This window comes from Uloborus diversus, chromosome 4, assembly GCF_026930045.1.
Source record: "Uloborus diversus isolate 005 chromosome 4, Udiv.v.3.1, whole genome shotgun sequence".
Lineage (NCBI taxonomy): Eukaryota > Metazoa > Arthropoda > Arachnida > Araneae > Uloboridae > Uloborus > Uloborus diversus.
Genome location: NC_072734.1, coordinates 10,369,749 through 10,395,846, shown reverse-complemented (window position 1 = coordinate 10,395,846; position 26,098 = coordinate 10,369,749). Strand labels below are relative to the sequence as shown.

General features: G+C 33.2%; 1 protein-coding gene across 1 annotated transcript; it reads right to left on the bottom strand.

Annotated features, from left to right (window-relative positions):
- LOC129219814 (uncharacterized) lies at positions 1–26,063 on the bottom strand. Its single transcript, XM_054854119.1, has 5 exons — positions 24,747–26,063; positions 16,498–16,734; positions 12,522–12,729; positions 10,041–10,228; positions 1–2,220 (listed from the first exon to the last, which is right to left on the bottom strand). The coding sequence occupies exons 1-5, from the start codon at positions 26,061–26,063 to the stop codon at positions 1–3; spliced, it is 4,170 nt and encodes a 1,389-aa protein (XP_054710094.1).
- Between the last annotated feature and the right edge of the window lie 35 nt (positions 26,064–26,098).

Genomic DNA, 26,098 nt, shown 5'->3' with positions numbered 1-26,098 from the left:
TTAATCATCCAAAGAATCAGGCTCACTGTCACTGGCAGGAGATAAGACATGCTCATCACCAGAGCATCCAAACCAGTCCATGTTTTCTATCAGCGCATCTTCACTTCCATCTGCTGCGACTGCTATTCCAGTGACGACGAAGCTGCGGCGTACCAAGTCTCGTTGATTTCGGAGTCTTTCGAAAGCATCCATGATGCACCGGGAGACCTCGCTGGAAGATGGGACATAAGTATTCGACGCCGCTTTCGCTTCGGCAGAATTCGCGCTTCTCGAAGAATTCCAAATTTCTTGAACTAACTCTTGGAAATTTCTCGTTATGCATGCACTGAGAGGTTGCAGTTTAGAAGCACAACCATCGGGCATGATCACAGGTGTGATGCCGGACTCCAGCATGGCGTCTTGCACCGAGCTGCACATGTGTGGCTCGGAACAGTCCATCAAGAGCATGCTGGGAGACGGCACGTTGCTCAGCCATACATCATCAGCCCATTGTTTCACAATGTGTTGATCCACCAGCACCTTTTCTCTGAAGACAACGTGTGGCAGCGTGCTGGAAATGGGAGTATCTTCTGGACCTTTCAGAACAATCATGGGCGGTAAGAAAGCTCCATCAGCTAAGCAGGAGAGAAAGACTACAGCATTGCAAGAGTTTATACCACTATTAACAATCACTCTTCTTTCGTTTCCAGAAGATGTGAATAGCAGAGGAATTTCATCCATGCTACCAATAGCCAGCATTGAAAAATTGTTCTCTTCTTGAAGTTCTTTTATCGTGCAACGAAACTTATTCACTTCCGCTTCCATTTCTTCGGGAAATGTCTCGCCTACACTGGGCAGCGCTTCTAGAAGCCGAGGATATCTTTTGCAGAATGAGAGCACATAATCTTCAGCAGGTTGATCGTTCACATCTACACCTGTTTTCATTTTTTCAGAAATAACATATTCAACTAGCTCCTGATTAGTGATGGGCAAATTCTTATCGTATCTTGACAATATCCATTTAATTAACTGATTATCCTTTTGTAAACTCCTGCATATTCCATATCTCTTGCACCAATTTCTGTACCACTCTTTACTACATTTCATATTAGAGAAGCCATGCTTCTGAAAAATTTCAAGTGCCTTAGAACGAATTTCTTGCAGTTGAGGAGCGCTGTCTGATGTTCTTGAGCTGCTATACCAATCAAAAACTTCTTTATCAACATCCAAACAGTTTACCTTTTGCCCACATAAGGACCCTCCCCGTTCTCTCACTTGGCCGGTTTCGGCCAACCATTTCAGTTTATCCTTGGATTTTACCCACTCTCGAATTCGCTTACGAGCAACTCGAAAACATCGAGCAGCACAATTAGCACTCTGTCTTTCAGCAACTTTTGCTATTTCTACTTTTACAGCTGGTGGATAATTTACGCGGCTTTCCTTTTCTAAAACATCTGCATCTTCTTCGTATAACTTTCCGGGTTCCATACCTCGCTTGTTCCAAAGGTAGAACCACCAACATTTTTTCTTTACTTCTGCTTCACCTATTATGTTTAAAATTTCATTAGCTTTGTTCTGCACGTCAGTTGGTTTAATGATAATTTTATTTTTATTGCAATCTTGTATCCAAGATAAAAACTTTTGTTCTGCAGTTTCCGATTTTAAAATCTTCGTATGCAAAGTTTGAAGGTTCTCACAGTAGACTTTCTTTCGTATTCTATCTTTATCTTTACACCACTCGGATACCGTGATATGATGTACACCAAACTTTCTAGAAGTTTCCTGATATGAATGGCTGGCAGCGTACTCAATAACCATCAATTTAAAATCCGGAGAATATCTTTCTCTCCTTTTCTTAACACTCATATTTGAAACGTTCTTCCTGTCCTCAACCAAAGGAATTTCCGCGACATGATTAAGATAGGGAAAGTTTTGATTCATGCTGTTGTTCTCAGAGTTTCTATCTTTGCACAAATTCATAACTGCTTGCAAAGAAGAGCAAGCTTTGTATAAATCTGAATCTTGGGCTTGCATCTGAGCTGCAGCATGTATGATGGATGGATTTTGTTGTATAGCATTTAATAATTCTGGAAATTGGGTCATAAGCTTTAGGTCCATTTCTGTTGGTTTCATAGTACTCAAAATTGCATTGGTCATGTAAGCTTGCTTCAAAGCATTTAGAGAGCTGCCTTCAGAATTTCTGTTCTGCAAATCCAAAGCTGTTGTCTGGGTAGAAGGGAGCTTAAAAAAAATGAAAACAAAATTTTGAGTACACATTTTACTTTCAATAATAAAAGCTACACTATACCGAAAATAGTAAGATTAGATAAGCGTCTTTTTGTTTGAATATTCAGTTTATTAGCAAAACACAATGCTAACCCGCGTAGATTAAGATTAATACAGAAAATTATCACTCATAAATACGTTAAAAAAGAGGAGGTAGAGTAATTTATAGTTTCATTAACAAAAGTCACAGGGCAATTTTGTGTAAAAGAAAATTCTTAACTTGAGCACATAAGACCAATTTATTTTTTTAAAAAGGGCTATGCAATAAATAGCATTCAGTATAAACCAATGATTCATTGAAAAAATTACACTGAACAAAATAATTAAAAGTAATCTTTTAAAGAAAAAAAAACTCATGTTATATAATCAGTAGTTTTAAAACCTTCATAGGCATATTTCAAAAAAATAATAATATTTTGTTGTGATGACATTATTGGGAAACATATGATACTAGTTCAGAAAATTCTAGTTCTAGATCTTTGCCCACAATAGTTTTGCATCTAATACATCTTTTTTAGTCATATGTCATTCAGGAGATACGATTCCAATTTTTGAACCTGCAGATTTGGCAAATAATGGCAGATTGCAGTGATCAATTGTTTAATGACTTAAATCTATTTTTTTTTAAATAAATCCTTATAAAATACAGTACAAAATAAGTGGACTTAAGATAGCATGTGTGAAAATAGACAAACTTTAAAAATAATGGAAAAATTTACAAGCTACAAAAGGATTGAAATCTTGATAACTGCAAGCAATTTTCAGTGAAGCATGAGCTGTTGGCAAGTTTACAAAATAAGATTTTTATTACATGAGTAATTAATAATTGTGAAACTTCAGCAAAGTGGAAGTCTAAGTCAATTCCTCCAACGCACTAGATTTTCTGTTTTTTTCAAAAAAAAAAAATTAGGGAAACTCCACGGGAAAACGAAGGCAAAAATTTTTTTTAAAAACGACAAGTTTTGAAATTATCTGTTTTAAATAAATCATAGTTCAAGAATTAAAGATACATTTTAACATGTTTCACGGTTTTTAAAAAGTGTACAAACCATGTAACCTGAGAGTCTTAAACAATTTACTAATAACAATGATAGATCGAGAATGATACACATTTCTTCTGGGTTTTGTTTCTCCTTGGTAACATTATCAGCATCATTATTTTCATTACATTTTTTTAAATAAAAATTGTGCTGCATCAGAAGCACAGCAAAACTATATAATTGGTAAAATGCCAAAGGATGTGAAAAAATATTTCAAAACTAAGTACTAAAATGTAAATATTTTATACATCACAGATTATCATTGATGATCGCCATAAATATGACAAGAAATTTCCAGAAATAATCTTGAATCTTCCCCACCGACTCAAGTTATTATTATTTTGAAACAGGGGAGGTTGACTTTCATTCTACAATGATGAAATAATAATTAGGGAATAAATAAAAAGGAGCATTTCCATACAATGATACGCAAATATCTTCAAAAACACTAGTTAAGATATGAGAACTTTTCTCACAGCTTATTTAGTTTTTGTATTTCTTAGCAATGTTCCAAACTTGGAATGCAGATGCACATGACATATGCTGCTGAGCAGATACATTTGCTGTAGATAAGAGCATCGCCAATTGTTATTTAATATCAATATGAAACATTTATTTTTTTCAAAAAAGGTTGATAAAGTAGTTAAAAAAATTGCCTTTTACTTTCATGGATACATGACTGGAAGCAAAAGGCATTGCTCACGAAAATTTTTGTCTAAACACTGTGTATTGCTTTTCATACCTGCAGATAGTTTTGAGCACAGATACTTGATATTTTCATCCTAATATGGTTGTGAAGGTTCCTTCTATTTATTAATACATAATGAATCCTTAATTACTTTTTCAGTGCTACTACATAAACCAATATGATGAAACAGGGTTCATACACTTTTGGTTAAAAAAAGTTCCCTGACTTTTCCAGGTTTTCCAGGTTGTTTTTTAGAAAATTCCAGGTTACTCGCTTCATTCAAAATTTAAGTTTAAATAGTAATATTTTCAAAATAATTAAAATTGTTTAAAGTAGCAATGCAGAAGAACTGAAACTTCTACCCTTAGATTTAAAAAAAAAAAAAAAAAACCTTGGAATTTTTTTTTCCTTTGTTTTCTCTGTCAAAATTTTAAGTTTTTTTTTAAACATTTTGTTCAAAATTGTTTTAATTTGTTTACTATTTGTTGAAAACAGAGTACTTTCACTTTATTTTAGCGTTTCTTAGATGTCACGCGTAATATTATAGCGTTTTGCTGTAGTCCTGCAGCAATCTTTTAGCATCCGCTTTTGGTTTACAATACTTCTTTTATTTTCTTATTAGTAGGTTACACAAAACATATTGAGCAAAATGCAAAACTAAATTTCAGTATATATATGCTTAACTTCGTTGCATCGATCGGCATACCATGTAATGCATAGTAACAAAAATCAACATCCGCCGATCATAGGCCAATGCCAATAATCTTTTTTTTTTTTTTTTTTTCACATATTAAAGGACGCTTACATTAAAATTTCAAATTTTCTTCTCCAGAAAGTAATAGTTAATTAAAAAAATTCATAACTTTTTGCACATTTAATGTTATTTTCAATAGTTCATATTGATATAAACATCCAATTCTGTTTCTGGAAGTTTAAGTCTACTTCCATTGCGAAAACGATCAAATATGGCGACAAAGTGAAAAATTTAAAATAATAAGTAGATTTTTAGATTTGTAGTATAAAAGTAGTAATAAATAATTAATAATCCTTAAAAAACTACAATAAAAGCAAAATAGTCAGTATTTAGCACATAAGAGTCTAAATCAATTAAAACAAAAAATGTTATGAAGATTAAATTTTGTATTTTTCCAGAAAATAATTACAAATTATCCGAAAAAAAGGCACAATTTGTGTTGTTTTCAATAGTTTGCATTGCAATTAACATCCAATGCCGTTTTCGGGAACTTAGGCACTCAGAAAGTTTTGTGTACTTCCATCTTGGGAATGACCAAATATGGCGGCTATGCCCAAAAATAATAAATAACTTTTTTTAATTTGTCGCATGAAGACAATTAAAAAATAATAAATCTTCATGAAACTACAATTCATTGAAAAGTTTTTATCACATTTGCGTCCAAGGCAGTGAGGATATAATCTTATCCTTCTGTTTTAAGAACAAAATTTTTCATTTCTCAAGAAAATTATTTTAAATAATAATAATAATAGAAAAACAATTTGCAGACCATTTTTTGTTACTTTCATCAGTTTTCAATTAAAGAAAACATCCAATTCTGCTTTGCTTTTAGAAACTCAGGCATTTTGGGATCGTATCTACTTCCATCTTGGGAATGACCAAAGATGGCGACTACGTTTCACACGTAGCTGAAATGATTTTCCGATCAAAAAAAAAAAAAAAACGATTTTCCCCGATCGACCCTCCCATCTACAGGTTGTGCTTCCGAAGGAGTAAATTGTCTTCTCTCCTGTTGAGTTTGTGCATAATTCCTGTTCACCTGATTTTTTTTTTCCTTGGGAACTACTGAGAGTCAAAAATGGCGGCTGCTGAAGATTTTTTGGGTCGCCACTTTTTTCATTGCTTTAAAATTGTTACAATTTGTTTTAAATACATCGATAAAAATGAAGATTAGATCTCATAAAACAAAATTCCCTGGGAAAAAATTGGGAAAAGAAAAATTTTGGGGACACATTTGGAAAATTCCCTGACATTTTTGACTTTGTCATTTTCCCTGATAATTCCAAGTTTTTCCGGAGCGTACGAACCCTGAAACGAACAGAATGTTGTGGCAACCCATCTAAACCTTTAGGCAGTAGAAAGAAATGCGTTCCCCACACTGACTCCATGCAAGAAAATCTTCCCTTCTTTTGTCGCATTTTTCGTTGTGAAAAAAAACGTTCATTTTTCGATTGCTGTTTTTAAGTGCCAGCGTCAGTTTAGATAAAAATTTACAATTTTTTCGTGAAATCCCAGTAAAAACGAAGACTAGATCTCATGGTACTTAATTCCTTGGGAAAAAAAAGGTAAAAAAAATTTGGAGGACAAAATTTGAAAACTCCCTGACTTTTCCCTGACATTTTTGACAGTGTAATTTTCCCTGACAATTCCCGGTTTTCCCGGAATTCCCGGAGCGTACGAACCCTGTGAAAAGTATATCGACGTATTTCATCAATATTGAATGGACTCTGAATCAATTCATAATGTAATGAAAAGAGAGAATGAAAAATTTCTACCTCCCTTCATGCTTCCACTTCTATATAAAATTTTTAAAAACCTTTAAGGGACCTTTGCAACAAATATGGCACTGGAGCAATTTGGTCCATAAATTCAATGTCAAATAAATTCTCCTGTTAATGAATTAAAATTTTCACAGCTTAAACACCCTGTTCAGAACCTTGACAGATGGGGTATTTACAGTGTTTCCTGCCAGTGCAAATTGGCCTACATTGGGCAGACTCAACGATCCCTCAAATTCCGGATAAAAGAACACGAAAATTACGTCAAAAAACAGGATCTCAAACACTCCTCTATTGCTCAACATTGTTGGTCCTGCGGTATTAATTTTATTTTTTCTTCCGCCAAAGTTATTCACGAATGTTCGTCCATTCATGATTTCATAGCTGCCAACCTCAAGATAAAAAAAATAGGAGCACTTAAGGGAAAAAATAGGAGCAATGAGGGTTAAAATAGGAGCACCAAATCGTGGCCTGTGCTAAACCTTCCTTCTGTACCGTAAGCTTCTCTAAGTTCTAAGCACCATTACAATGAGTTTCTGAATTTTCATGTTAGATTTTCAACAAAACTACAACCAAGTATAAGATAAAAATATTTTACATTAAAAAAGCATCATTACGTAGGTACATATTGAAAATTAAAAAAAAAAAAAAAAACATGATTACTGTTTGAATTAATAAAACTGCAACCCTTTTGAAAAATATTCCTTTATACATATCCTACATGTATTGAAAATGCATTGCACAAGAACATATTGAAGATTTAAAAAAAAAAAAAAAATCATGATTACTTCTTATACTTGGAAGCAAAGCAACTTCATAGTAAAGGTCAAGACTTGGAAATCTTCTAAAGACTCCAAAAACTTAGTGGCTACCACTGTCACCAAGTTTTGAAACACAAACTGGAGGGGAGATGGGGCAGTTTTTACAACTTTCATGAAAAAAATAGATGAATAGGACTTCACACATTTTAAAATAGAGTCATTCAATACTTTTTTTGTACATGGAAAATTCAAGTTAAAATAGATTTCTGATTTATTAAAAAAAAATAAATAAATAAATGAGAAGTCAGCAGGAACTTTCATTTTAGATGAAATGGTTTCAGCTTATAACAAAGCCTCCGAGGCAATAAAGATCAAATACAGATAAAATTTCTTTTTCAAAAAAATAATTAAAAAAAAAAAAAAAAAAAAAACCATAACTTTTTGCCTTTTGTTATTTTTAATAGTTTGCATTGAGACAAACAACCAATTCTGTTTTCGGAAACTTAGGCTATTAATAGTCTTGTCTACTTCCATGTTGCAAATGACCAAAGATGGCAACAATGCAAAAAATTTAAGATGATAGATTTTTGAATTTGTTGCATTAAAAGTAATTATAAATAATTAATAATCCTTTAAAAAACTAAAATTTAGATGCAATAGACAGTTTTTAGCACATTAGCATCCAAACCAATCAGGATAACATAATATTCTGAAGAAATTTTTTTTTTCATTTTTCAAGAAAAAAATTAAGAATTTTCCGGGGGGGGGGGGGGGAAGAAGCCCATTTCGCATTATTTTCAATAGTTTGCATTGCAATAAACATCTAATTCCAATTTTGAAAACTTGGCCACTTGAAGAGTTTTGTGTACTTAAATCTCGCAAATGACCAAATATGGCGACTAAGTCAAAAATTCAGATATAAAATTTTGAATTTGTTGCATGAAAATAAAAAATCCCCATGAAACTACAATTTAATTGAGAATCTTTAGCACATTCGTGTCCAAAGCAATAGGGATAAAATGAAATTTTAAATAGTATACATGTTTTCATTTCTCAATAAAATTATTTAAAATAACCAAAAAAAAAAAAAAACATTTTGCAGCACATTTTGCTGATTTTCATTAGTTTGCAGTGAAAAGAAACCCCCAATTCTGCTTTGTCTTTGAAAACGAAAGTACTTAAGCATCGTCTACTTCCATCTTCTGATTGATCAAACATGGCGGCTATGTTTTGCACGTAGCTGAAATGCTCAATGAAAAAACGATGTTCTCCGATCGATTAGCGCTCCCACTCAGTGTTTATCTTGACACTAATGCTTCCAGGGCATAAAATTGCCTCCTCTTTTGTTGAGTTTGTGCACACTTCCTACCTTCCAGGATAGGGAAATTTCTTCTTTTCCTCATAAATCGAAAAGTATACAAGCAAAGTCAAAAAACGGAGTTTTTTGGAATAAATCGGATTTTCGGAGTACGCAATAAAAATCGGAGAAACTCCGGGAAAAACAGAGCACTTGGCAGTTATGTGATTTAGATTTTTGGGAGTCATATTACATATGGAAAAATGCTAATTTAATCGTCAATGATTTGTCTAGCACTCCCCCTTTTCCTAATGCTTGGAAGTCTGTTATTTGATTTTTTTTGTCCGTGACGTTTTCTCCTGAGTGCAACTGCCCTCTGGAGTTCTGACGTAACCTTGACGTCATCGTTTCCGGTACTGCTCTCATATCTTTTACAACTCGTCTCTCATTCCATTGTTCGCCTCGACTGTGTTTCAGTCGGGTGAACCTGTCTTCGTTTTTAATGCACTGATGATGGCACTTGTATTTTAGAGTGCCGAAACAGCTGTTTGCTGGTTTTTTAACCTTTTTTCATTCTCAATTTGTACTTTATATACGTTGTCATATTTTATTCACAAATAAATTATTGTCTGAAAATAGTGAGGCGGCCCAGGCACCCTCCGACCCCTCCCACGAGCCGCCCCGACTACATGAAAAATTCTAACAGACTGACCTTTCTGTTCAGCAAGAGTTTTATGCATTTCTTAGTCTTCCTTAGCAAGTTATGCATTTTTCAATTAAAAGAAAAACAAGTAACTATCCCAAATTCAGTAATTACCGAAGTAAAGTAAAACTAAAAGGAAACAATTTGGTAGATGAAAGGGCCAATATTGCACCCAGGGTTTCCAGTCAATTCTGGGGAAAAAATTCCATGTGTTTTCCCTGTATGAATATGCAGGAATTACAAAGGAGCAACACTGATATTTATATTAGGACATTTATATCTTGATAGTTTCACAATAAAAAAATAAACAAATAAATAAAATAAAATAAGAGGAAGTAAAGAAAAATTCATTAAAATTGATAATTGAAATAATAGCATGGTGACTGAATATTTACACTTGGCGTTTTATACATAAAAAAATGATTTCTTCAAAGGTTTTTCTTTTAATGTCCAAGCAATGAATGAAGCTCGGATTTCGCTGAAAAAACGTGATTTTACACAAAAGCATTTAAAAACCCTAAGAAAGAATCTTATAATATCAAGCTGACTGAGACCTGAAACAACGTAGCGTGACACTAAAAAGTATAAATATGTTGAGCGTCAAGCTGACTGAGAAGTCTAACATTAGAAATGTGCAAGCACACTTAAGGGGGAAAAAAACAGATAGCACATTTAAAACATACTTTCAGCTCTGCTCATTAATACACTTTGCAAATTAATTAACATTTCTGTTGAAAAGTAAAATTCTCCTTACTGTTGAGCTAGCTGATGGCAGTGAATCTTCTTCAATTTGGATATCTTCTCCAAGATCTTTACACTTCACAAGCCAATGGCGATACCAACTACTTGTGGCTATCTTTGTTGGTCCGCTGTTGGGTGTAGATTGCTGTTCAAACAAGGTATTTGCTCGAGCGAAAAGTAAGGACTTTGTCACTCGTTGACCTGTAAGAAAATTAAAGTTGTTCACTAAAATATTAACACATAAATCAATAATTAAAAAAAAAAGGATGCATATAAATGGGCGAATGCCATTTTAGATTAAAAATTTCCAACACATTGCAGAATGTTGGGTTTCCAATAAAACTCTCAAATAAAATGGCTTTTCAGGGCCTACTTAAAAATACTTTAACTTTACGTAATATATTTAACATATTTTTAAATGTACCCAGAACAGGAATTTGGTTATGATTTTAGAAACTGCATGTGACTAATTTCATACTTTAAATACATTTTTAAAATTACAGTATAGCTTCAGTTTAACAAAGTTTTACTGTTTTAGTTAGTTTCTTTAGTTAGAAATTAGTTTTTTTTAAAAATTAAATTGCAACCATCAAAACTATGCTTTGGACATATGTTTCTAAAAACTCAAATCAAAGTGAAATGTAACTAACTCAGTTACTATTGTAACTAAAAAACATTTTATGATACAATGACTCATGAAAAACATGAAATAACTAGAGTTTTAACTCGGTTTTTAACCAAGAACATAGAATTATAAATTAAAAAAGTTTTGAAAATATTTTTTGGAATCCAATAAATCATACAAAATTTTTATATGGGTAATTATTTACAAAGAAATAAATTTATTAATTTTTTGCTGAACAATCTGATATGATGCACAGTAATTTTTCAATCACTGAAAATACTGAAAAAAAAGTTTCAATTGCAAAACGATTTTTTAAAATAAAAGGAGCTAAAAACACGCAGCAATAATGATGTAAAACTACAAGTGAACGGCAAAACATTCAAGCCTTAATTTTATTTATTTTTTCGTTTTAATCTTTTAAAATAAATACTTTACAAACAAATAAAGAATATAAAACTTAGTTTTGAAAGCTAGTAGTTCTCTGAAAAAAATCTGCAAATAGCAATAATTTAGTAGATTTTAAAGTTAAGTTTACAATAAATAAAAAAGAAATGAAAAAAAAAAAAAAGAATATTAAATTAAAATTCTTAAGATTTTAACTTGCCAGACATTACTAGATATGCAACTGCCAAAATTTTAGAATAGGCTATTACAGTTTAAAAAATTCCCAAATTTGCAAAATATTTTAACTTTTTTAAAATTTTACCCTAGAAAATTCTTTGATTTCTGTATTTTATAGATGTTCATAATGTCCTTAGTTAATTCTTTAGACTAATTTTATTTTCTAAAATCTTCATTAATTTAAGAAACTGATGAAAACTAATTATATTACTTATGAGTCTCTTAACAACTCGGATGCAAACAACTTCAAATTTTTTAATGAGCACAGCAAGATTCAAAGTGTAAGAGTCCTCAATTACACAATTAGACACATAAGGAGGGTTAAAAATAATGCTAAACATAAATTATAAATTTCCAAACGGCAGAGCCACGTAGTAAGGAAAAACAAACGGGTATTATAGAAGTAGATGCAATCGGATTTTGAAATGTGTGAAAAATTGGGACTGCCGCATTAAAGTGTAAGGAACGGCCAAGATGCGTAAATTTGGCATCTAATCTTTAGAATTCTTTTGATATGCATGTTCTTGAACCCAAAATCCATGACTAGTTGTCAATTTCATTGATTTATGACTTCCATGACCATTTTCGATCATAGTCGAAATCCATGACTTTCCAGGTGCATGGACACCCTGCCTCAATTTAACGATACTTTTCACTGGTCCAGATTTAACTGCATTAAATGTCTGTACTCCACAATTTAACAATATCTTTGATTCATCGATAACATTTTCCAGTCCTTTGACAATCGTTAAATCGGGGTTATTATGCATATCAATATAAAGTGAATAATCAAAACCTATGAAAGAATTTGAATTCTTCAATTTAAATACAGTGAAACAAAGCAGATTTATACATTAATTGCATTAAGCACTGTTTTATTATCTTTGCACACACTAAGACCTCTCAAAAGCAGCTTCTTCTACCTGTTAACATTTGCTATCTTTATTTGCATCATATGAAAGAAAGGAAAAATTTGATTGTATTACCATTTTCATTAAAAAAATGTCTAAAATTATATCAAGCCAACCAATTTCAATAAAACATCATGAATACAGCATTTTTTCCATACAATGTGGCAGTGTACTAATGTGTTTATTGCAGCAAAAATATTGAATTTGCATCACCACCATTAAATGTTTTCAGCTACACACTTATGATGCTAATAAATCATATAATTAATATAAACTAATAAAAAAAGAAAATGTTAAACAAGACAAGAATAAAATTTAGTGAAATAAATAAACTGACCTTTTTTCTTCACTTCTCTGTACCACTTTAAAAGCTGCACATCAACATCATCGTCCATATTATTGCTGCCAAGTACATGTTGAGTAGCATTTAACAAATCAGTTTGCAAAACTTCTTTGTCTGCAATCCAGCGACTAATAACGCGGCGCGCAATACCATATTTTCGCGATGTCGCGTGTTTCGTGTTACTCTGTGCAAACTTCACAACCTGTAAAGAGAGAAATATTTACTAACATGAAACATAAATAAATTTATTATTAACATTTTATGTGTTATAGATATATTGTTCAATGTATGAAAATCTTTACAAAATATTTGGAAAATAAATATATGATGTTCACTGGTTTACACATAAATAAATAGCAGGGTTGGGTTTTAGACTGTCCAAAACAGGTTTAGGACAGGACAGTTGGTTTTTACCATTCAAAACTGTCTGAAAGTGTCTTAAACTCTCCAAAAGTATGCTAAAGCTAAAGAGGAGCTATCTAATCAATTCATATTTACTTCAATATTCGTAATGCATACATATAAATACTAATAAATATTAATAAATGACAGACTGAATTCACATCCTGTTTTCAACCCTGTTTTCTAGCATTCTAAACTAAAATCAACACTTAAAGCAGTAGAATGATTAAACTAATAGGCACAAAATATAAATTTTCTTTTGAAGAAATAAGGTTAGAAAGGGAATTTTTACTCAAAACAGCTAAATTGCCGCTGTGTCAATACTTTATTTTAATTACTTTTTGATGAACATTAGAAAATCTATATGAAGTATGCAGTCAACTACTGGGTAGATAAACCTAACAGTATAGAACCAGTGGTCAATCTGCCAAGGCTAATTATTGGAAATGCATAAGAATTCAGTACCCAGTGGTTGACCACCCCTCTAAAAATAATCGAGACTGAGAAGGAGTTTATTTTTTCAATTCAAACGTTATGCTATACAATCCATCAAAGCATAAACAAAAGCAAATTTACAGTACAAAAAAAAGGGAAAAAAAAAAAAAAAAGAAAGGCACTTAACATTTGAAGATGTGTTTTCTTAACAAAAAAAATAAGCAGAGTCGCAAATTAGGATGATGGGCACACCATTTAAAATAAAATGACTCATTACTACTTAATAAAAATTATTTGCAACTTTATTGTTACCGGATGATAATGATAATTGGGGACAGGTAAAATGGGGAATGCATCATATCCGATTTTGAGTTATAAAGGGTGTCCCAAAATTAACGCAAGATTTGAATTTGCCGCCATTTTTGCAATAAATGGTTGGCAACCCTGAAAAAAGAACAATTTGACAGCTGAGAGTTTAGATAAATCAAAAATGGAGCGTTATACGATACAATAACGCGCTTTCATTATTGAACAATTGTTTCAAAAATAATGAAAGTTGAGACTGGTCAAGCAGTTACTGTTATTGGCGCTCGGTATCGCAACACGGTAATGCACGGGTGGTTGTGGGCTTGTTGACATAGACCTTTGAATTCAAATAACCCCATAAGAAGAAATTTAAAAATGTTAAATCACACGATCTAGGGTGCCATTTCTGATCACCGAAATGAGAGAGTACGCGACTAGGAAATGCCTTATGCAGTAATTGAAATGTTTCACTCTCTCTAGCTGTATGGTACAATAACACCCCATTTTTACTAACCCTAAACTCTCAACTGTCAAATTGTTCTTTTTTCATGGCTGCCAACAATTTATGGAAAAAATAGTGGCAAATTCAAATCTTGCGTTAATTTTGGGACATCCTTTACATATTCTTTTTCTGGGTTCGTACTCAATTTCAGAAATAAAATGAAGGAGTTTTGAAGGAGTAAAATGAGATTTTGAAGGAGTACTAATGGGCTGTCCTTAAATGATGTCGCACTTTTTTCCCAACATGTTTGACCCTCTTCCCCTTTGTCACAAAGTATCACACTTTATCTTACTACTCCTCTTGTCATGTCATATTTCTATAAACATATTGTTGTACAGGGGTGATTGTGAGTTCATCAAAAAATACCTGAAAGTTTCAAAGTGAGAACGGGAGGGGGGGGGCAGAGCCCTGTGTACAAGGGGAGGGTTTTAGGGGTTAAACCCCTCCGATTAGGAAAAACAAAACAATGAATCATTAAATGATTTTTCAAAATGTATTTTAAGTTTCAATTAGTTTTAGAGTTAATACTCTGATACAGTGTTCAACCTCTTTAATATTTACCCATCTGTAACAATAAACATTTTCCTGAATTGTAGGATTCCCAAGCACCTTCATTGCTAAATATTTGAAAAAATAACAATGAAGGAATGGCTGAAACGTCCGGCAATGCTGAGCATGCAGGGGAAACTTATTTAAAGAGAGTATTAGACAATGATGTAGCCAAAAGAAGAGAAAAAAATAGAGGGGCAGGGGAAATGGTTACTTTGCTTACTATTAGTTTTTTTTTTTTTTTATGGTCAAAAAAGGGAAAGCTTATTGGGTTTAGGAAAAGGATCTATCCTCAAATATTTCCCTTTGGATACGCATTTAGTGTTTGCTGGATGAATTTGTCGTTTCACATATCAGAAGAATGCTTCTATGCGAAATAGCAGTTGTTTGGTATCAAATTTATATTTTCATTAAATTCCTGTTAATATTATTTAAGGAAAAATAAAAGAAAGTAACTAGCATTTGGTGGCATAAAAGACTATGCCACCAAACTATGTGTGCAGTTTTTTCCACTTTTGCAGGTTAAACTGTAAAAAAAAAAAAAAGAAGATTTCATTAAAAAAACACAAAAGGTAAAAAAAAAGGGGGGGGGGGTCTGGTTATCGAACTAAAATGGTTTATTCAACATGCTTAGTTACTTTCCTTTGAGAATCTAAGTTTTAAGCAAAAAAAGTTTGAATCCCTCCCTTTTTGAAATCCTGGACATGGGCCTGGGGGGGAGGGGTAATCTTTGGCCCCTATTACTTAAGTGCACCTTTGCCATAGTTTAAAATAGTCCTGAGTCAAAATATTGCGTGCACATTTAATTAAATTTTTAATGGATTACAAAGTTACTTTTGAGCTGGTGTTATACAAATTATCTTGACATTTGTCCATCTTAAGGCTCTTGCAGGTGTATTTGATGAGTATTATGTAACTTAAAATAAATTGCGGAGGTAGGGAGATAAAAGCATAACGAAAAAAGAACATAATTCCGGTATTTTCAGACATGAAAATACCGGAAATACGTCCGAAAATACCGGAAATTCGGTAAAATACCGGACCACAATCACCCCTGGTTGTAATAACTAGATGATGTTATTTTTTGTCACCTTCTCTCTTCCCCTTGTCACAATTTCACGAACCCGTCTCCCCCTCAAGTCATGACACCACTTGTGGATGACTCAATATCATAACTGTGATTTGCTAAACAATTGTTTTTTTAACACAATTACTTATCGTACATCTGCTTATATATTTTTAAATATTTAAATAATAATTAGACAAACTGACTATTTATTGCAGCTGAGAGTAGGGTGGATGGAAGAGCAATAATTATAATACTTGAAAAAAAAGCCAAGCACCATTTCAGCATGGTTTACTTCATTTATGAAATGTCTTAGTCAACTAATAATATTTTCACCTTCAACTTTTATGACTTCTATGATCAATTTGTCAATCATATCTTTATGAAAAATAAATATGCGAAATTACTTCATTAAAATCGCCCCTGTGATGAAGTTAAGTTGTCGAAGTATTTCAAGTTACTGTCATAGAGAAAGACTATGTAGTCTTGAACTAAGAAAGGAGTTTTGAAGGAGTTCAAACCAAAAAGAAGGAGTTTGAAGGGCCCTTCAAAAAAATTTCCTAAATGTAGGAGTATTGGAGGAGTTGGAAGGAGCATACAAACCCTGTTTTTATAAACAGTTTTATGTCCTTGCGGCCGACTACTGGAGTATTTAACCTATATATAACAAATTAAGAAGTAAATGCATGAGCACTAGAAGTATTACTTACCTCAAGCTTAAAAGCTAACGTATACGAACGTCGTCTACGCTTGCTGTTAAACGAGAATGAAGAGAAAGAGTCTTCTCGATCAGAAGTGCTGGGAGATGCATCCAAAGTACGAGTGCTGTCGATTATGTCTTGTACTTTAGCAGATTTCTTTGATCGCAGGGATATTATCTGCAGTTCTTCTCGATCAAGCTGAAAATGGCTTGTTTCCAATATTAAGCAGGTATTTTCGGTTAAAGGCTAAACAAATAAAGCCATCATTAGTATTTTATTGAATTATTCTGAAATAAATGCAGTCAAGATCATCTTGAACTGCGAAGCAAGTACCAAATCGCAAAGGCGTGCACGGGGGGGGGGGGGGGGGGGCACCTGTTGGCCTAGGCCCGAGCATGAAGGGGGCCCATTTTTTTTTTAAATCTAGGGGTGAAATAAATGGGTAAACAATATGGAGGGGGGCCTGGCAAAGTCATTTGTGACAAGCTCCAAAATTTCTGTGAACACCCCTGCCAAATAGTAATAACTACTTCTGAAATTATTCAAAGACGAACCAAGATATATAAAAATAGCTTTGTTTGAAGAACACTATCATCATAAAAATCGAATAAAAACAGAAAATTTAATTTTCCCACAATCACAGATTGGGATAGGACCCTACTTGTTGAGTTTCTTGTTTCTACTATATGAACTGGAATGGAAATGGAGAAAAAATTCGCATCTGTCATATTATGACTAGTCATTTTCTAAATTAGGTAATATAAGGCATATCCATTAAAAAAGAAATGGATGCGGTTATAAAGATTTGGTTATTATGGGCAAAGTTTCCCCCATATACTCATTATAAAGATTAAATTAAATGTTTACCTTGGTGATATTTTTATTTCTTATTAACAGGGGTGCACAAAGGGAAAGGGGGTATTATGGCGCAAGTTGCACCAAAGTTCTTGGGGGGGGGGATTTTTATTTATTTTTTATTTTACTAAATTTATTAACTGATTTATTTTCAAGTAAAATTATTTTGTTTATTTTATTCTGTTAAAATTTTATTTCATTTATTAATTTAATTTGTGTGTTAATGTCATTGGCATAGCACAGAACTTTCCTAATAAAATAATATTAATTGAAAAAAAAATCAAATAAATTAGTTTAAAAAAAATATAAATAAAAAAAAGAGTGAAAAAATAAAAAGGGAAAGAGGGTTGAGAAAAAAATGAGGGGGGAGGGGAGGATTTGCGGCATTGAACTTGGGGGGGGGGATGGGTATGCATGCCTATTAAACTTAAATGATAAGGATTAATATTCTGCAAATTTTACGTTTAGATGAAAATTTACCTTTTAAGTTCATCTAGTTAATGTTTTTCCAGAGAAAAAACGTAATTCCACCTCTCCCCCCCCTTTAAAAGTAAAATATGCTTAAGTTAAGCCTTGAATGAAAGCCAACAATTTGTAACCATAGCAACCAAAATTCGCCCTCTAAACAAACATTAAAGCAGCAAGCTACACTTATTGTCATGGCAATGTGAAAAATCAGATAAACATCAACTTAAGTCAAGTGAGGATAATAAGCAATTCACAATTGCTCAAAAAAAAAAAAAAGCATTTTCCACTACGAGGAATTATTTTTTAAATTTTTTAGCGGTGATGGGATCAGTTATCTTTTGCTTTGCTTTTAGGTTAAAAGATTTTTTGGTTCAGGGTATAAATAGATATTAGATTCATTTTCCATTTGGTAATTTTGATTGATGACAGCACAATATAATCTTAAAATTTTTAACCTAGTTAATCATTAAATGCTATAAGAAATTTAAATGAAAGCAACCACTAGATTTTTCTTGAGACCTGAAACTTTCCATTAAACTTATAGCAGTTCATAATGATATGCTGCCATCTTTTAAAAGTCTAATATATAACTGCTTGATCACTTGAGACTTTTTATTACATTACCTTGTGTTTTTCTCAGCAGTTCGCTTTTGTTTCTTTTTGGAGACGATTTTTGTAACAATAATCGTTAACGTAAATACAATTTTAATATAAGCCCTTAACAATATATTTTGAAGGAAACTAATAATATGCCTACCTTTTTCCTTCACAAAAATTGCATGAATGAAGACATTTGTACAATATACGTATGCATCTTTGCTTTTTCGGATTTTTTAAACTAGAACTTTGTACTGGCCCAGAAATATTATGAGCATGAGAATTGGATACAAAAGTTCAGACTATGGTTTTGACTGGAGTGAGAGGGAAGGGGGTGAACACATTTTTTTACCCAGTAAAAAATGAAATTATTTAGGCAAGGTTGAAGAAAGACAGTATGGTATATCTCAATTCAAAAAGTGCCTTTTAAAATGAGAAAAAAAAAAGAATGTTACTCATTAGATTCATAGACAGAGCATTACTTTTAAATTTTTCATGATAAACAAGAAGAAGTATTAAGGATTTGAAAATTTGTGAGGGTAGACATAAATAGATTTGCACCATTTGAAAAGCATTTTATGTACAAAAACTTTCAGAATGACTTGAGAGTACATGAACTTTGCTCATTACAATAAAAATAATATTAATTATTTAAAATAACAAGGGTAAACTTTTACTTAAATCTTTCGTATTTCCTAACATTACCTGAATAACACCAAGATTATTGTCAAGAAAGAAAAAACTATCATTAAGACAACAATTCTACAGGATTGCTGTAAATATCAAGGTAAAGGTAATACATATATGGTTGGATTCGGCCATCAATTTAAACATTTAACTTAATGACACTTTGTGTAAAATTTTGGGCACTTTTCCATTAGCCAGGCTCAAGCAATTATCCGCCAAATGATTATGCCCAGCGCCAAGCGATTATTTGCCAAACTGATGTAGAAATCCGTCAATTTTCTCACAACCTTTGTTGGGTGTATTTGCTTGGCGAATCATTTGGCGAATAATCGCTTGCGCCCGGCTAACGGAAAAGCAACAAATTTTGTTAAGAAAATTTCAAACAAGTCTGCAGGATTCAGACGTGGCTCCAAGGGAGGGGCAGGGGGGGCAATTGCCCCCCTGTCGGAAACGTCTTGCCCCCCCGTCGGGGAAAATTTTGTATTTCGTCGGGGAATCTGTTTGCTTGGGCGTTTATCGTAAATGAAAAATTTTTTCCTCGGATATGAACTCGAAAAACATTAGTAGAAAAAAGTAGAAGTATCTTAAATATTTAAAAAAAAGGAAACAAAAAATCAATTCCCTTCGGGACCACCCACCTTGACACCTGCAATTTAGCCCGAGTCCATAAGTCCCCTTTTAACGTCGCCCAGATGGTGATAAAATAAGGGATAGCTATTGCTATGGGGGAAATGGTGTGTTTTTCATCCTTGAAATTTCTATTTATCGATGAGCTGGTTTCGACACCTCAGGGTGTCGACGACTAATAAAAGAATACAATCTCCCCTTGACTATCCACGTCCATGCCGAATGTAGTGGTGATTTCCGGTCAGTAAGGCGTCCTCATCTGGTTATCGGGTTACGAGACAAATACGTACCGAATGACAACAGCCAGGACGAGACGGGGGGGGGGGGGGGGGGGGGGGGGGGGGGGGGGTCATCGGAGAAAAAACATGCTTCGGAGATTTTTCCTTTTCTATTACATTTACTAAACAGCACTTCAGCCAGTGCAGACACACTATTGATGTGTTTAAAAATACTTCTCTGGGTAAATAACTGCAATATTATCTTTCATTTTCACTCTGTAGTTACAAGTAAGTTATTACTATAGTTATTTAAAATTTATCTGATTATTGTTGGATTATTCTACAACAAAACATATCGATGAGTAAACGATCCTTTTACCTCATACAAGGAAGCGTACTAAAGTAGATTTAATTTTTTAGTGTAATGATGTTTTGTCGGCAAATGCTAAACGCAAGAAAAAAAATTCTTTTGACTAATGTAATAAAAGCAAATACATGTTTAACATTTTAAATACATGTTTCTCAAAAACTTATATTGATCTTGTTTGTAGGATGCATACTGGGGGATCAGGGGATCATACTAGGGGGCTGCATACTAGGGGGCATAATAGTTTTGCTGGGAATGAAGAAGAAATGAGAATGATTTAGTAAACATCGGGTTTGGCACAACTAAACAATCATTGGATTATTAAGCGTCGGGTTGGTATTGCATCAGGTTTGTGTTCTTTTTGAGAAAAATGTCTGGAGGAAGGGGAGGGGCGAACCTTTTGGAAAAGGCCAAATCAAATAAATAAATAAATCATGTGCTAAAGGCAATTGAAAATATACTTTGCTTCCAAATTTCATTTTTTTAGATGTTATCATGTAGTCGAAACTCATGTTTCTAACTTAAAGTAAAGCCTGCAATAAGCTGCGCTTAGTCCATACAGCTGTAATTATTTGATTGGACCAGGTCTAATTCAAAAGTCAACATTGCTCCTTCGAAATCGATCAAACCAACTTACAAACTGGTACCAGGCTCAGTCTTGTTTAAGTTTTCTTTTGCAAGTTATGTTCTATTTTTTTTTTTTTAATATGCTTTTTTTCAAGTGCTAAAATAGTGTAAAAAAAGCAGTGCTGCGGAGTCGGAGTCGGACTGATTTTGGAGAGAAGGAGTCTGAATCGGAATTTGTTGGTTAATAATGACAAGAGTCAGAGTTGGAGTCATTTTCCCCCAATGGCCGTAACACTGCCAGTGATTGCTGGGTCGGAGTGAGAGTTGGAATCGAACTGACGTTAGGGTAAAGGAGTCGGAGTTGAGTGCTCTAAAATTTTTTAAGTTGGAGTCAACCATTTTCCTTCCGACTCCGTAGATCTGCAAAAAAGCTCCATGTATGGAAATTTTGGGGTAAGACTTAGAATTTACACTTTTTCCTCTTGGTCTGGAAAGTGAGTGCAAACTTAAAATTTGAAAGTATGACAGATTTCAACTGACATGATCAATAAAAAGTTTGAAACTAATGGTTATGCATTTTCGAATTATGAAAAGTGCTTCAAAAAATTTTAAAAATAAAAAAAAGGTAGGTATATAGTAAATTAAAAAAAAAAAAGAAAAAAACCTTACACAAGATAAAATTGGTGCAATTAATGTTAATCACTTTGATACTTAATAAATTTGTTTATTGCGTAATATCGTCGGCACCATGCTGAACTAACGAATCTGAAAATTGGTTTTTTTCAGGAGAGCCAAAACAAAATTTTGTCCATTAGACGCGTTTAGTTATTTTCAATGTATTAATTTTTATAGATAACTTTAAGTGTAAAATTTATTGTTCGAAGTAGTAATAGCCTTTTTTCAGTACTGCGGCAAACCATTGAATTTAAAAAACGAGATTCGCGATTTTTCACCTTCGTTTGTTTATTAAGTTTAGCATGGTGCTGACCATACTATTAAGTTTCGTTTCTTTTTTTTTTAATTAATTAATTTTTTTTTTTTTGATTGCACAACACACACACATTACTTTCATTTTGTGCATTCAAAACTTAGAACCAAGTCTGAGAAGTTGGAGTCGGACTGATTTTGAGGTCAAGAAGTCGGAGTCAGGAGTCGAAACTTCAAGAGTCGGGGTCGATCATTTTCAATTAAAATCTGCAACCCTGCCAGTTCTTGTGGAATCGGAGTCGAAGGCTTTAAAATTCCCGAAGTTGGAGTCAGTCATTTTTCTTCCGACTCTTCAGTCCTGCTTAGAACTACTGGTGTGACTATTCATTTGTATAATTTCAATCTCGCTCACTACATTTTAATTTTTATTTTCTATTTCAAACATGCTTCGGCAGCCCACACATTTTCTTACAAATAATCTGTGATTTGCAGGATGATATTTTTAAAAATCTAGGAATGAAATATGTTGGCGGTCCCTATGAAACTATCATGATTATTTATACGATCAAAAGAAAGAAAGGAAGGAAAAATCATGGATTTATTTTTATACTATTTAATTGCAAAATCCAATGCGGCCCGCCGGTTCCATCCACCACCAGCTAGGCCTAATCGATGTAGACCTTTTATTACCATAGAAAATAATTAAAATCCGTAAAAATTTGCACCTTTTCTAATTTTTTTAGCGCAAAATTTTTATCCGTTTCCAGTTTCTATTTGTTATCAAATAAAATACTTGTAATTGGTTTTAGTAAGCAAGGCTCTTCAAAAGATATTCATTTTTTTTTCTCTTGATTCTGCTTTTGCAATAACAAAACTTAGTAGTTGTGATTGTATTCCCTTTTTCGTGCTTTCCCAAGTTATCTCGGAAAAATAAAATAATGAAAGAAAATATAAATAAATTTAATTTTATACATGTTCTGACTCGCGAGGTTCATCTTAATATAAAGCTAGGCATCGGGCTCAAGTTTCTTTTGAATTTTTTAACTTAATATTAGTTACTGTTCTTCTGCTTACTTAAGATGTGGATTTCTCTGCTCCCTAATAAATATGTTGATGAGCTAGTGGATGAGCACCGCTATACTCTTGAGCCCTAGAGTTTCCATCCCGTAAATTTGTGTTTATAAGGTTTGATTACGGAAGAAGGAGGGGGAGGAACACTGAATATCTTAATTGGACATTAACCTCATTACCCTAACGTTACAATAACCTACAATTTTGTTTCTTTAATTTTGGAACTTTTTCGGTTGTGCACCTCGACTCTCACTCCCTACAAAATACCATTACAGATCGACTAAAATCTCGTTTATTGGACTTCAATTTCTTAAAATTATTTAGAGGTGAGCATCCAACCCTTGTCTGCATGAAACCACTGAAGATCATCTAAAATTGCGTTTTCAGAGCTACAATTTCGAAAATTTTCCGGGGGAGGACCCCCCAGACCCCCCTCATTTCTGTAAGAGCAACATTACATTCACAACTACATTAATGTTGCTAAGTTTCTTTCTCTGCATAAACTCTGTAGAGCACATATTTTTAATGATTTTACATCATATTCAGATTTTTCGTCAAATTCTGCTTCTTACACTGTTCTAGTTTATTGATCTCGCGATATGAACCTGCTCACAAAAGCCTAGTTTCATGTTTTTAATTTTAAATTTAATTTTATTTTTCTAATTATTTTATTTTATCTTTATTAAAATTTTTATTGTTTGCTTTTAATTTTTATGGGGAATTCGTGTTGTTAGACGCCAAGAATGATTAGTTTCTTTATCACCTAAATTGGGGGAGGGGGAATCTTGCAAACTAAAATTTGGCTATGCCCCCCTGTCGGGAAAGCTTGCCCCTTCGTCGGGGATTTCCTAGCGCCACCACTGGCAGGATTGCTGTTAATATCGAGGTAAAGGTAACATGTATATGGCCAGATGCGGCCATCAATTTAAACATTTAGCTTAATGACTCTTTTTGCAATATTTTGTTCAGAAAGTTTCAAACTAAGGGTTATGAATTATAAACAGAAATTCTATTAACCTATTTTAAGTCTTTAGAAAATTTAAATACAGCATAAAAATTGCTCCCCCCCCTCAAAAAAAAAATTTACTCTGAAAAGAATGGCTTTTTAATTTGGTTATTACAGTTCTGTCACTAGGGCCCCGAGTGACACCAATTACCAATCTTTGGGGGGGGGGGGGACATCTACAAAGTGGATAGACTTTTCTAACAATAATAAATACTCATTTAAACTTTCTTGACACCAAAAAAATAAAAAATGATTTGTTGCTGAAAATTGTACAAGCTTTATGCTTCCTTTTTTCGGGGGGAGGGGAATGGTACCAGAAATTACCACTCTGGAGGACATCAACATTAGAAACCCTACAGGAATATTAGGATTATTGATCAATAATAACTCACATAGCTGACGGAATTTTATCTTAAGAATAAAACAATAAAAATTTATTATTTTTTCTTTTTCCGTTAGTCGGATTTTTTCTAAAACATAAAAATTCCTTGATAATTTCACAAGACTAAGACAATCCACATTCAGAAAAATTAAAGCTATAAATAAGTTGGTGACTGTTCTATCACATTTGAAATGGAAAAGGAAAAAACAAAATTATGTAAGGGCTCAAGACAAAAATTAATATTTTGCAAGTGTCTTTTTACAACGTGTATGCTTTTTTTTTTAACCCCAAACTTTTCGTCATAATGAAAAAAATCACAGAAGACTGGATTAACAGCATTCTGCATAAAAATACGTAAAAACTTCATATAATAAAAAATTATATTATCTACTTTACATTTCACATTTCTAAGGATCACAAATTATATTAAGTTTTTTTTACAAAATAAATGAATTAATAGTATTAATAATTGCATAAAAATATTACCTGAGGTGTGCTTTCTAATACACTCCTAAAACAAACTTTGAATTTCTGACACCAATCTGTGAGCCAAGCAGTGCTGATTGTGGATTTTGTAGATGAACTTGCTAACTGAGCTTGCTCTGCCCGAACTATTAAGTCTCTTACTGTAACTTGATAATTTTCTTCTAATAACTTTTTCAAATTCACATACAAATCAATTTCCCATTCCTCAACCTTATGGGCATTCACATACTCGGCAAGGTATTCTTTTGCTTGGCACCAAATAGCAACCCTCTTTTCACAAACGTGGAACTCTCTTGATGCCTCTTTCTCGCCCTTTTTCTCGGCAAAGAGAGTTACCCTGTATTTAAAAAATGGTGGAAACACAACTTCTGGCCTCCGTAGAGCGTCTCCATCATATTTATCAGAAGCATCGGACTCGTCGTTATATAGCATTTCCAATTCTTGGGAAATTTGTTGCCTCTTTTCTTCTTCTATTTCTTTCGTACTCTCAACCTCATCGTCCATCGTTCTCTCTGGAGTTCCGGCCATTGAAAGGTCTTCTGTTCTGTCATCGTAACTGGTATCGAAACCCCCGTCGGCTGGATGGGTACCTTTTTTAACCTTATGAACTATATTGTCTTTTGTTTTACACCACATACTAACTTTTTCTACACAAATATTGTACTTCTTAGCAGCAGCACTCTTGCCATACCTTTCCGCATGTGTGACAACTTCCAGGCGAAAAGTCGCCGGATATGTCACATACTTTCTACGACGCTTTGGCCTCGAGCCCCTCCTATCATACTCCATATCGTGTGCACTTATACGATCACTTTCTGTTCCGCTCAAGTTCCTGTTATGGTTCAAACTCATACTTTCTCTCAACCTTTCCTCTAGAAAAGGATTTGAATTATAAATACGTTCAGAAAGAAGGGTTTCTAACGGACTTCCTTGGTTAATGCTACGGGAGCTTTCTCTAAAGTTGTCTACTGCATTTGAAGAGTCTACCTTAAAATTATTAAAATCAAATTTATTATTACTATTTGAAACACCATCTGTAGTTAGAGGGAAATGGCTAGCCCAAAAGTCACTTTCAACAGATCCTTTAACCGGAGTATGATTGTTTTCAGTTTTTACATCTTTAGTCAATTCAGGCGGTTTATCCTTAGGCCATAAAGCTCTCAGGTTCTTTTCAGAAGTAGTTACAGTCTTTGATATGGAAGGGGTCTCGATATTTTCGGTTTCGTCCATCTCGTCGTAATAATCCAGATGATCTTCATCATCTTCGTCTGACTGCTGAACATATTTCTGTGGTTTAGCCGATTTTCTTTTCCCCATGATTAAACTGTAAAAATTCATGAGTTATACTTTAC